The sequence below is a fragment of the Rattus norvegicus genome, chromosome 2, assembly GCF_021556685.1.
Source record: "Rattus norvegicus strain SHRSP/BbbUtx chromosome 2, alternate assembly SHRSP_T2T, whole genome shotgun sequence".
Lineage (NCBI taxonomy): Eukaryota > Metazoa > Chordata > Mammalia > Rodentia > Muridae > Rattus > Rattus norvegicus.
The window spans coordinates 237,335,737-237,349,535 of NC_141535.1; the positions used below are offsets into that span (position 1 = coordinate 237,335,737).

General features: G+C 48.0%; 1 protein-coding gene across 5 annotated transcripts in view; it reads left to right on the forward strand.

Annotated features, from left to right (window-relative positions):
- Positions 1–10,753, forward strand: part of Mcoln3 (mucolipin TRP cation channel 3) — a 107,620-nt gene extending 96,867 nt beyond the window's left edge. For 4 of the 5 annotated variants that reach the window (XM_087621367.1, XM_087621362.1, XM_087621365.1 and 1 more), the window contains 4 exons: positions 3,870–3,971; positions 4,059–4,181; positions 6,060–6,266; positions 8,024–10,753. In XM_087621367.1, the coding sequence (XP_087477493.1) occupies positions 3,870–3,971; positions 4,059–4,181; positions 6,060–6,266; positions 8,024–8,158 (567 nt within the window). In that variant the 3' untranslated portion in view covers positions 8,159–10,753. The remainder of the gene's footprint in view (positions 1–3,869; positions 3,972–4,058; positions 4,182–6,059; positions 6,267–8,023) is intronic. The other variant, NM_001012059.2, reaches the window with a different exon arrangement.
- The last annotated feature ends 3,046 nt before the right edge of the window (positions 10,754–13,799 follow it).

Here is a 13,799-nt window from a genome sequence, read left to right on the forward strand (position 1 = left end):
CTATCTATCTACCTATCTTCTTTGGATTTTGAGAGAGGGTCCCTGTGGAGACTTGACTGTCTAGGAACTCTTTCTGTAGACCAGGCTGGCCTTGATCTCACAGCTCTGCCTGCCTCTGCCTCCTGAATGGTGGGATGAAAGGTGTATGTCACCACTGGTCAGCTCCTAGACGTCTCTCAAACAGAGTTTTAAAAAGCAAAATCCTCAAACTGATAGGTCAGTATCATCTGAGTGACTGGAAAGTGCTCTGAGCTAGACCTCGAGAGTTCAAACTCTCCAGGTCACATACACCAAAAGTCATATACACACCGAGGAAAATGTGCTAAGAGTTGGCAAGAGTTCTCCCAGAAAATGTTAAAAAGGTAAATATTCAACCAAAAGAAGAGGACAAGGAGGAGTGTGGGAGGAGGAGGAGGAGTGTGGGAAGAGGAGGAGGAATGTGAGAGGAGGAGGAGTGTGGGTGGAAGAGGAGGAGTGTGGGAGGAAGAGGAGGAGTGTGGGAGGAGGAGGAGGAGTGTGGGAGGAGGAGGAGTGTGGGAGGAGGAGGAATGTGGGAGGAAGAGGAGGAGTGTGGGAGGAGGAGGAGTGTGGGAGGAGGAGGAATGTGGGAGGAGGAGGAGTGTGGGAGGCGGAGGAATGTGGGAGGAGGAGGAGTGTGGGAGGAGGAGGAGTGTGGGAGGAAGAGGAGGAGTGTGGGAAGAGGAGGAGTGTGGGAGGAGGAGGAGGAGTGTGGGAGGAGGAGGAGTGTGGGAGGAGGAGGAGTGTGGGAGGAGGAGTGTGGGAGGAAGAGGAGGAGTGTGGGAGGAGGAGGAGTGTGGGAGGAAGAGGAGGAGTGTGGGAGGAGGAGGAGGAGTGTAGGAGGAGGAGTGTGGGAGGAGGAGGAGGAGTGTGGGAGGAGCAGGAGTGTGGGAGGAGGAGGAGGAGTGTGGGAGGAGGAGGAGGAGTGTGGGAGGAGGAGGAGGAGTGTGGGAGGAGGAGGAGGAGTGTGGGAGGAGGAGGAGTGTGGGAGGAGGAGGAGGAGTGTTGGAGGAGGAGGAATGTGGGAGGAAGAGGAGGAGTGTAGGAGGAGGAGGAGTGTGGGAGGAGGAGGAGGAGTGTGGGAGGAGGAGGAGGAATGTGGGAGGAAGAGGAGGAGTGTGGGAGGAGGAGGAGTGTGGGAGGAGGAGGAGTGTGGGAGGAGGAGGAGGAGTGTGGGAGGAGGAGGAATGTGGGAGGAAGAGGAGGAGTGTGGGAGGAGGAGGAATGTGGGAGGAGGAGGAGTGTGGGAGGAAGAGGAGTGTGGGAGGAGGAGGAATGTGGGAGGAGGAGGAGTGTGGGAGGAGGAGGAGTGTGGGAGGAGGGAAATAAGGCCAAGGTACTACCCTGTGTGTTTCTACCTTTGCTTCCCATGCCCTTTCAATGTAAAGGTTGCTCACTTTCTTACTTTTCCCATTGATATTATTCTCCTGAAACAATTCTAGTTTAGAATTAGTCTTTTTTCCCAAACAAACATAAAATTTAAAAATTAACACTGTTCAAATGAGTCTTGTAACGAACTACACATCGGCAAGGACCCTGGTTATGAACCGAGGTGAATTCCAAACACAGGCTGGGTCAAAGGACAGCTTGCTTTTCTCCTCCGAAGCATTCAGGGTGGGGCTCTAGGTCGGCAGATCTTTCAGGGACCTAAGCTCCCTGCATTTTGTTCTTGGCCAGATCCTAAGAGCTCATCTTGACTTCACGATTGACACAGGGTTACCTCATGAACCGGCTCCAGCCTATGGGAAGTGAAAATACCAGATGGTGGCAGCTTTCCGGTGTCATGTGGCTGTGGCTCAGGAGTAGCCGGTTTCAGTCCTGTTCACACACTGTAGGGCTTCATTAGTGAAACTCACCTGCAAGGGGCTTTGGGGAAGAAGAAGCCTGAGAAGAAGGCAGGGGCAAGACGATGCTAGCATGGCTGTATTTTTTGTAGTTTAGCTTTAGGGAGCCAAAAAACAATTATGGTGGATTTATAGTTAATACTTATTTGTTTTATTAGTTTTAAAGAGAGTATTGTATGCAGCCCAGGTTCTCTTCAAACTCACCATGTATCAGGGCCTGATCTTGAACCCTGATCTCCCTGCCTTCACCTCCCTAGTTCTGAGGTTATGGGGATGCTCTCTGCATGACATTTTCTTTTCTTTTATCAACCTCAGCTATCACTTCCTTCAGTGAGTCTTCATAGTGTGAAACATTGTCTTCATTTTTCTGGACCACTGTGTTTCCTTATGAAAGCACAGGCACTTCCTCCTGCCCTCACCTCACTTCCTGTTTCATAGCAGTAAAGAGACCTGTTTACTTGTCTCCAGTGTCTGTCCAGTCTCGTACTGTGGATGATTTAGGCTGTTGTTCAAGGCTAGCTCTTTCTCTTGCCTCTCAGGACCTGGCCCCAGGTTCTTTCTTCCCTCTGGCAATTCTCTCCTGTAACTCCCCAACACTGTGGTTTTGCTTCTTCTGCAAAATTAAATTCCCAGGTCCTTTGTCCAACTATTTCCCCATGTCTCCACTCCAGTTTATAGGATAAAAGATAATCAACGTAGTACCTAATCCTGCTGGTGAACGCTAACTACCAGAATGTCTTCTGATCTGGCTGTCTCATTGCCATGGAAGCTCCTTTCTGCTGATGTCTCTGCCCTGACCATCTGTAGCTTTTCACCGCTGGTCTGCATGTGTTCCTTTCAGCTGAGGTGATTCTCACACCAGGTTTTCTCCAGATCCCTGTCTGTCTGTCTGTCTGTCTGTCTGTCTGTCTGTCTGTCAGAGTTTTCCTTGCTGCTTCCCTTTCATGGCCAACCCTCAGCGTGAGGATGTTTTGAGGCATCCTGTTTGGACAGTCTTTTCTGTCACTGCCTTGGTATTGTTGTCCTGACCCAGATAGATATTTTGGTACCAATGCACCAACGTGTGTCAAATCTGCACCTTAGAAGTCTCAGTGCTGCAGCCCGAGTATCCAAGTGTAACCTTACATCCTGACTGTCTACTTATCTTCTCAGGTTTAACACAGCTAACTCGGAACTCTCCCAGTCCTCCTTCCTAAGTTCAAGTCCTCCTCTCCCATTGCCTTTCCAGTGGGGTTGGCACCTCTCTGTGTTCCTGCCCTGAACCACACGTTCACTGAAGCTCTCCCTCTTCTATAAAACCCCTCTCTCCCATGCTTAATCCTAGAGGGAGCTGGCCACCTTTACAGTTCCAGCCTGGACCCAGTCATCACCTGCTCTCACATTACTCCAAGAACCTCGTATTCCTCCAGGCCTCTGCTGGCAGTCACACAGGCAACACTTGCCCATGTCACTCCTCTTCAGGGCTCTCAAACCAATCTGACCTTTTCTGACAAAAACAACCTTAAGTACCCCTGAGGTCTTACACTACCCACCCCTTACCTCCCCGCTACTCTGTGCTGTTCACTTCTTGCCAGACTCCCTGCTGCCTCTGGTCCTTTCTATTGGCTGTTCCACATGCCCAGGGCTCCTCTAGGCTTTTGCCTAACTTTCTCCCTTATTTCTTCGTTTCAGATCTTTGCTTCCGTGCCATTTACTCATTGAGATTCTTACTGCAATTGAGATTCCAAATTGCAGGCTCCCACTCATTCCTTACCTCTCCCCATACCAGTGCCTTCCCCCTCAGCATTTACCATCACTGAGTGCACTGAAGGCGGAATTAATCTATTGCTGGTCTTTGCTCCATATATTCCACTGGAGTGTAAGCTTTATGAAGGTTTAAAAAAAAAAACAAAACAGTTTTTCCATCGCTTTATTCTTTATACCTAGAGCTGCTCCTGGAACAACGCTATTTAATATTTCTTGCCTAACTGACATTGCAATTTACCCAATTTTTCCTATTCTACCTAGAGTCTTACAAGCTACGATGTCTGTAGCATACTTCTTGGGACTTCCACCATGCTCGTGTGGCTTGGCGTTATCCGATACCTGGGTTTCTTTGCGAAGTACAATGTAAGGAATCCTACTGAGTCTACTGGAGCTATTTCGCCATTTTGACTAAAGGGCAGAGGGATCTAACACCCTCTCTCATTTCCACAGCTCCTTATCCTGACCCTCCAGGCAGCGCTGCCCAATGTCATCAGGTTCTGTTGCTGTGCGGCTATGATCTATCTTGGGTATTGCTTTTGCGGATGGATTGTGCTGGGCCCTTACCATGAGAAGGTACTGTATCAGGTTCCTGTGAGAAGACACCACAGCTACGGCGACTCTCATAAAGGACAGCATTTAACTGGGGCTGGCTTACAGGTTCAGAGGTTCAGTCTATTATTGTCACGGCAGGAAGCGTGACAGCGTGCAGGCAGACATGGTGCTGGAAGAAGACCTGAGAGTTCTACATCCGCATCCACAGGCAGCAAGAATTGTGTTCCACTGAGCCCGGGCTTGAGCTTCTGAGACATCAAAGCCTGTCCTGACAGTAACACACTTCCTCCAACAAGGACACACCCACTCTAACAGGGCCACATCCCCTAATAGTGCCACTCCCCATAGGCCAACCATTCAAACACATGCACTAATGGGGCTCGTTCCTATTCAAAGCACCATAGGTACTGATAGCCAGCTCCCTTCCTGACCTTTTCAAGCTCATGTGACAAGGCCAACGGCTTCTATTTTTATGACTACTACAGTTTATTCATTTCTGGTTTTGTTTGTGTTCAGGTTGGTCTTGAACTCATGTATGTAGTCAAGGATGACTTTGAGGGCCTAGTCCCTCTTGCCTCTATCCCCCAAGTGCTGGGTGTATTCTAACACATCTAATATGCTGTTTTACCCTTTAAAATGTTAATTCTTTTATTTATTCTTTGAGAATTTTACACATGCACATATTTTGATCATATTCATCCCAACTCCTTCCACACCCTCCCTTACATGTCCCTCCTAAGTTCATGTTCTCTTTTTCTATAACCCATTGGTGTAATTAATGCCACTCGTATCTACATAGGTGAGGCCATCCATTGGAGTATGGTCAACCTACCAGGGATCACAGACCAAGGATCCCCAACCAGCGGCCATTAAAGGCCAACAGTGTTTATCGTTCCTACATGAATTCCTTTGATGTGGTAATTCAGCCTTAAAATATGGAGAGTCATATGTCTACATCCACATATAGAACCAATAACGAGGGTATCACTATTTATGAATCAGTCAACTGTGAACACCTCGTGAGAATTATTGATCTGCTCCACTACCTGAGATCCTGTTTGGAATATATTAGATAAGTCTCTTTCTTTTACCACCAGTGAAGTTGTTCAGTCTGTTTGAATTCACCCATATACATCTGTAAAACTATACCAAAAAACCCCCCAAAACCAAAACAAACAAACAAACAACAAAAACCCCAAACCAAACAAACCTTATAGGAATATTTGAAAAGTTTGCTGTGAGGACTGTATTGACTGCTGGATGTTATCTTGAGTTGGATGAGCCTCAAGATGAGATTAAGGACCATTTGAGTCTCTGCAGAAGCATTCGAGTCATTTCAAGGGTCTCTTTCTGTGAAAGGGAAAGGGGAAGGAGCAGGAGGGGAAAGGAGGGGATGGGAGGGGAAGGAAAGGAAAAGGAGGGAAGGGAAGGGAAAGGGAGGGGAGGAAAGGGGAGGGAAAGGCAGGGTAGAGGAGAGACAGGAGGGGAAGAAGTGGAGGGGAGAGAGGGGGAGGGAAGGGAGAGGAAGGGAAGAGGAAGAAAGGGAAGGGGAGGGAAGGAAAAGGAAGGGGAGGGAAAGGAAGGGAAGGGCAGAGTAGGTGAGGGAGGGAAGGGAAGGGAAGGGGAGGGAACAGAGGGGGAGGGAAGGCACTGAGAGAGCAGAACTTCCTTCTGGCACTGGTTCAGGTCTTTGCAGCTCAGTGGAGTGACAAGAAAGCTACTTGACAAAGCCACAGGCCCAGGGCATGGCCTAGGCCCCAAGGCAAAGGCTGGTGGCTCCCTTGGGTTTGTTGTTGGGAAAGGGGTACCTGCCATTCCAGATCAGGATGATGTCATGGACAAAAGTCTCCCACATGAAGGAACATAGAAGAAAATAGACTTTTCTCACCCCTCCCCCAGTTCCGCTCTCTGAACAAGGTCTCTGAGTGCCTATTCTCACTGATAAATGGAGACGACATGTTTTCCACGTTCGCGAAAATGCAGCAGAAAAGTTACCTGGTGTGGCTGTTCAGCCGCGTCTACCTGTACTCGTTCATCAGCCTCTTCATCTACATGATCTTGAGCCTTTTCATCGCGCTCATCACAGACACGTACGAAACCATTAAGGTAGGTTTGTCAGAAGCCCGGGCACCGACCATCAAGAACGAGTGTGGGGCGGCACAGTTTAGTACTCAGAGGACATTACCGGGGCAGAGACACGCGACTAAATTTTAATAATTGGGGAAAAGAAGAAAGTGAAGGAGAAGAGGAATTTCTAGAATGTTGAGCGTCTTGTTTCTCAGTATTTGTGACTGAGAAAATAAAAAATAAAAGGGTTCTCTTTTATTCATTGCTAGCTGTGCTAAAGCCAGGGCCTGGCACAGTCAGGCAATCCCGGTGCCATTGAACTCCATGTCCCCAACCCTTAAGTACATTTTCTAATCGTTTATTAGACTAAGAAGTGTCAGTAGGTATTGGGTGTACAAAGTAGATGACATATAAGAGTGGTGAAGTTCTGTGAGAGTGTCTGTGGGAGATGAGGGACGCTCACTGAGAGTGTCTGTGGGGATGAGGGACATTCACTGAGAGTGTCTGTGGGGATGAGGGACATTCACTGAGAGTGTCTGTGAGGATGAGGGACGCTCACTGAGAGTGTCTGTGTCTGTGGGGATGAGGGATGCTCACTGAGAGTGTCTGTGGGGATGAGGGACGCTCACTGAGAGTGTCTGTGGGGATGAGGGACGCTCACTGAGAGTGTCTGTGGGGATGAGGGATGCTCACTGAGTGTCTGTGGGGATGAGGGACGCTCACTGAGAGTGTCTGTGGGGATGAGGGACGCTCACTGAGAGTGTCTGTGTCTGTGGGGATGAGGGACGCTCACTGAGAGTGTCTGTGGGGATGAGGGACGCTCACTGAGAGTGTCTGTGGGGATGAGGGATGCTCACTGAGTGTCTGTGGGGATGAGGGATGCTCACTGAGTGTCTGTGGGGATGAGGGATGCTCACTGAGTGTCTGTGGGGATGAGGGACACTCACTGAGAGTGTCTGTGGGAGATGAGGAACGCTCACTGAGTGTGTCTGTCGGGATGAGGGACATTCACTGAGAGTGTTTGTGAGGATGAGGGACGCTCACTGAGTGTGTCTGTGGAGATGAGGGACACTCACTGAGAGTGTCTGTGGAGATAAGGTATGTTCACTGAGTGTGTCTGTGGAGATAAGGGATGTTCACTGAGAGTGTCTGGGGATAAGGGATGCTCACTGAGAGTGTCTGTGGGAGATGAGGGACGTTCACTGAGAGTGTCTGGGGATAAGGGATGTTCACTGAGAGTGTCTGTGGGGATGAGGGACGCTCACTGAGAGTGTCTGAGGGGATGAGGGACACTCACTGAGTGTCTGAGGGGATAAGGGACGCTCACTGAGAGTGTCTGTGGAGATGAGGGACACTCACTGCTTAGATCTCAGTCAGGCTCTGCTAATCTAAATCAGATGGGATTCTGGTTGCCTGAACCAGGTTTCACCCAAGGAGCCTCCTTTACACTGTCTAGGAAATCTTGAGGCTGTAGGCAGACTGGGGGGGGGGTAGACACTGTAGGATTTAAGATGATTCTTGGTCAAGTATTTCCCAAGAGAGGGTTACGGCCAAGATTCACATACCTCTGTGGGACAGGCCGACTGGGAGCAGTGAGCACAGCAGGACTGACTGCTGTGGAGTCCCCGGCCCACCTAGCCTTGGTGTTTCCAGAGGTGACATGTCCTAGAAATGCCTGGGAGAGCCAAAGTCCCCCTGGAGACGTCCCTTCCACTGCTAAATGCTCCATTCTGAGTTTGGAACACTACTGGAGGGGCCTTATTAACTAACAAGGGCTTCCCCATCCTTCCGTGTAGCACTACCAGCAAGATGGCTTCCCAGAGACGGAACTTCGAAAGTTTATCGCTGAATGCAAAGACCTCCCCAACTCTGGAAAATACAGATTGGAAGATGACCCTCCAGGTTCTTTATTCTGCTGCTGCAAAAAGTAACTGTCGGGTTTCTCTGTGCCTGGGAGGAAAATACAGTGTGTGGATGAGTCAGAGACAATATGGATTATTGGTAATCACGCAACAGTGTGTTCAGATACTAGTGTTCTGAGTTAACTCACAGCTATGACTTTGCGGGGCCTGTTAAATATATTTTTAAATATTTAATGTCTTTTCTGATTTGATGAGGGGAGCTGCTAGGTCACTGTCTTAGTCGCTGTAGCTCTCGTTCTCTAACCCCCTTTACCACACGGCACGCCTCACGGCTGCACCGGGAGATAAGCTTTGGCTTCTCAGAGACTAATAATTGCACATCGGACACTACTACATCTTAGAGTCTCTCCTTAGATGAAGATAGAACAGTAGAGAGAACCCCATCACAGCTGTGGGTGGGATGCTTGGCTCTAAGGACAGCCATGATTTGACTCTCATGTTCATTTAGAAGTTTTCTCTGCCCTTCAGTGTTAAGGTACAAGGTGGGAAGAGAGTCTGTACCCGAATAAAGTCAAAGAGCCCACCACGGAGGCATTTGATTAAACAGTGATGGTTTTATTAGCAGCCAATTAGCGTTGGAAAAACTGGAGATACAACATGCCTTCCATAGGCCCATACAGGCTGGGCAAACCCATTTGGGGTCAGGATTTGTGGCTCTATAGTTTGAAGTTTGAGAGAACCCATGTGCAAAATTTTAAAGTGAATACATGTAGCTCGAAAAGGCACAAAATTAGGCTCTACATTTTGTAGTTCTTCAATAAAAATTACGGGGAATTTGGTGGTATAATATTATTTTGTGTACTATTTATCCATGTAGATATCAATTCATTTATGTATAATAAGGACTTTATAAGAGCGCCTTTCAAAAACGAATAAAGATTTTAACATTTTACTGTCGCACCAGAGACCTCATGAAGACACACAGATAACATGTTTGTTTTGTAATTTATTAGGACGCGACATGTATTTTAAAACTGTGTTGATTATCCGAGAAGTCCTTACTGTTATTCTTTCTGCGATGTTTTTAGACTAACAATTATATTTCTTTGAAAACACAAAACCACCGAGCCAGGGTTGGAACTGGAGTTGTTTTCCTTTGCATGCAGAGAAAGCTAGCTATGGGCTAGCAGTGTTGGAGAGCTCTGGGTTCACTTGAGAGAATCTGCCTCAATGAACTGAGTGGAGAGCAATCGTGGAAGACTCTGGACATCAACTGCTGGACTCCGTGCACGTGTGCATGTGCACACACACATGTACGCACGCCAGATCTATTTATTAGAAATGGAGAAAAATGTTAGGAGAAATAAAAGTTCTTTGTAGTCAGTTCCAGGACATCCAGGGATTCATAAGGTGACTCTGGCTGAAAACAAGCAAGCAAGCAAGCTAAAAGAAAAGACACGGTGCAGTGCAGTAAGGGGAGCTCTACGGGGTCCGGGCAGAGTATAGAATTGGATGTGGTGTTAGAAGAGAGGAAATATCTAAAAGTCATTATCCAAGCATCTACCTGGGAAATCAGAGAAGCATGAGAATGTGGAAACCTATGGCAAGAAAAAAATAAAATAAAATCGGAGTGTCAAACAAGAAGATAGTAAATCACTAGAAAGTGAACAAACCACCAAATATTGTTTTGTTTTAAAGATCAGTGAAGTTAGCAAGCCTCTACCCAAACTAAGGACCGGTTCTTCTATGTTTTGGGTGGGATCCCTAAAAGTTCACCTGTTAGAAACTGAATTCATCCGTGTTCCCACAGTGGGAGCTGGGTGCCTCATGGGAAGTGTTGGGGTCACAGAGTTGAGCCCTCTAGAACAGACTGACTTTTTCATGGAATGGGCTAGCATCATGGAGCTTTGGCCTCCTTCCTTCCTTCTTCCTTTCTTCCTTCCTTTCTTTTCTCCTCCTCACACGCTCCGTTCTCCTGATTTCTCTCAGGAGCCCCCACCAGAAGCTGAGATGTTTTTGGATGTAATAACATCCAAAGCGTCTGGAGCTAAGCTCCAGAACTATGAGACAAAACGAACATTTCTCCTTTATGAGTTACTCGGCTTCAGGCATTCTGTTATAGCAGCAGGAAATGGATGAAGAAGGGATAGACTGTTGCTATGGCAACACTTGACGACCTGGAAACTGTAACACTGATAGAACTGTGGGAAACGAAGGCGGAGATGAGAAGGTTGTATGTAGAAATGAGAAAGTCTTCCAGGGATGTTGGGAGCAATGCCCTTGAGGCCCTCCATTATTGATATTATTATGGTTAGAATTAAGTATGACTGGATTCATGGAAAATCCCTAACCAGCTGCAGAAGACTAATACAAATCTGGTGGTCAAAATGAATAATAATATGATGCATCAAGATACCCAATGTGATGACCTGTAACCTTTCTGAAAAACCAACATCCTGCTGACTAATAGATATGACAAACCTGTGACCTTTCTGACATCCTGTCAACATTCTGACACCCCTGGTAGGGGTGCCTACTCCCTGACCACACGAATATTGTGTCTTTGGCCTACTTAAATGTTTCTTACTTCCCTCTTTCCTCTGTTACCCATGTTATGGTATAAATTCAGCCTTGGAGAAAAATAAAATTGTCGTCTTGATCAGACCCTTGTCTTGGCATCCTTCTTCGTGTTTCTTGTCCCCCATTCTCCTTCCAGGTACCTTCAGTCCCTGTCGTTGACACAGGGACTCAGAGTGAAAGTTGTCCCATTACATCTCTGAAAGCAAAGGGGCGGCCATGTGAGCACTCTCTAACTGGAATAAGGCCCACATATGCCGCAGAGCTCCTCAGATACTCCCAGTCACCCTTAACCACTCAGGGCATGCAACAGAAAAGGGACAGCTAACCCTGGAAGTCACAGGTAAGAAGGAAACAAGGTATTGAAAGCGGGGAACTAGTAGCTGGCCATGGGGAGGTAAGAGGCATGGTCAGCCGATACCCCTGAGTGCATGGCCAAGCTGCTATTTGAGAGGCAACCCTTACTCTTCAGAGCAATTGTGAAAGGCCCTGAAGCTACTTCTTCAGAAGTCTTAGAGTCTACCTCTCTCATCAAAGTCCAGAGTCCTAGTGGGGCAGAGTGGTTCCAGGAGGAGTGGCTGGACTATCTTCTATGGCGCATCACTCTCCAGTGTATCCAGGTATCCCTCTGTTCGTATATCCAAAGCACCCAGTGAATAAGCCTGGGCGGCTGTGCTGAGTCTCAATGGGTCCAGCTGTGCTGCGGCCACCGCCACAGCCACCGCCACTGCCGCTGCCGCCACCGCCGCTGCCACTGCCGCGGCCACAGGGAAGGGCACAGTAAGCAAATGCTGCCAGTGCACACTCAGCAGGCCAGTAGAATACAGGGGCTACAAAGGTGTGGAGCCTTCCGCTTAAACTTCAGAAGGACTATTTGGGCGCTGCACCGGGGACCTGCCAGCACAGGACATGGCAGACCCTGCAACAGGTCAGTGTCTGGGGGGGGGGTCTTGAGGGACGGTGGGCAGGGACGGGAAGGGGGAGAAGGGCACGCGCAGAGGGTTGGGGGTGGGGAGCTGCAGTTGTGATTCTTAAAATGATAGGCTACTTACAATGCTGTGAAGACACCTCTGACCCGCAGAGAGTAGCCATGTTGATTGAGCGCCAACGAACTGTTGGAGCAGAGCTGCCTTCAATCTTGGGAGCCCACCTTCTACCCTGTACTTGGCGTGAAAGATGACTGTCAGGTGTTAAGAGGTAGTGTCTGATCTGTTGGGCGCCATTCGCTGGTTCATCCTGTGGTCCACTCTTCTCACTGGGAGAGAGAGTGTTTACCCTAAGCCTGTCCCGCTCTTACATCCCACGGGTGGTGACTTGTCCCGATTTTACAGCCTCTCACCCGACAGGCATTTGCCCTGATGTCCTGTCTCAGATGAATCTGGGAGCAGTTGAGACTTGGGAATTATGGAGACAAATGTATTCTCATAACAGGAAGTGTAAGACTGGGAGGGCAGAGGTGAGAGGCTGGTTTGAGTATGTCTCTCCATGTGCTGGGAACCCGCCCCCCCCGCCCCCCCCCCCCCCCCCCCCGTGAAAGGGGCTTGGTCCATGGTATAGAGGCTTAATGAGTGGATATATGGTTTCCTTGTGGGAGGAGTCAGTGGTCCTGAAAGTTTGTCCCCTGTTCCTCTTCCTTTGTGAGTGTCCCCCTTTCCCTTCTGTTTTCTCACAGGCTGAAGCAGTATAAAGTGTTTGCTCGAAGCCAAGCAGATGCAGGTGGCATGCTTCTGGACTTTTGGAACCTGAACCAAATGTAACTCTTTCCTTCATAAATTACCCAGTGTCAGGCATTCTGTTACAGCAACAGAAGATGAAATAAGTCAATTGGTAAATTCACACAGGGGACACTAGTTAGTTCAACATCTTTTCTTTTCTTTCACTCTTTCTTATCTTCTTTCTTTTCTTCTTTCCTTGCTTCTTATCTTTCTTCTTTCTGTTTCTTTTTATCCACTCATTATTTCTTTCATCTTCTCTTTTTCCCCCCTCCCCCTTTCTGAGACAGAGTTTAATTATATTGGTCTGGTTGCTTGGAACTTGATATGTAACTAGTCTGACCTCAAACTCACAGAGCTCTGTCTGCTTCTGCCTCCCAAGTGCTGGGCTAAACGTGTGTGCCAACACTTCTGCATAAAAAATGGAGAGTTTCTTGGGCATATACCCAAAAGACGCTCCAACATACAACAAGGACACATGCTCCACTATGTTCATAGCAGCCTTATTTATAATAGCCAGAAGCTGGAAAGAACCCAGATGCCCTTCAACAGAGGGATGGATACAGAAAATGTGGTACATATACACAATGGAGTATTACTCAGCTATCAAAAACAATGACTTTATGAAATTCATAGGCAAATGGATGGAACTAGAAAATATCATCCTGAATGAGGTAACCCAATCACAGAAAAACACACATAGTATGCACTCATTGATAAGTGGATATTAGCCCAAATGCTTGAATTACCCAAGATATAATCCACAGACCACATGAAGCTTAAGAAGAAGGATGACCAAAGTGTGGATGCTTTAGTCCTTCTTAAAAGGGGGAACAAAAAAATTCACAGGAGGAGATATGGAGACAAAATTTGGAGCAGAGACTGAAGGAATGGCCATTCAGAGCCTGCCCCACATAGGTATACAGCCGATATATGTACAGCCACCAAAACTAGATAATATTGATGAAGCTAAGAAGTGCATGTTGACAGGAGCCTGATATAGCTGTCTCCTGAGAGACACTGCCAGAGCATGACAAATACACAGGCGAACGCCAGCAACAAACCACTGAACTGAGAACGGGACCTCCCAGTGGAGGAATTAGAGAAAGGATTGAAGGAGCTGAAGGGGCTCGAGACCCCATATGAGCAACAATGCCGACCAACCAGAGTTCCCAGGGACTAAATCACTACCCAAAGACTATACATGGACTGACCCATGGCTCCAGCTGCTTATATAGCAGAGGATGGCCTTGTTGGACACCAATGGAAGGAGAAGTCCTTGGTCCTGCCAAGGCTGGACCCCCAGTGTAGGGGAATGTTGGGGGAAGGGTGTGGTTGGGGAGGGGGAACACCCTTATAGAAGAAGGGGATGGGGATGGGATAGTGGACTTATGGCCTGGAAACCGGGAAAGGGAATAACA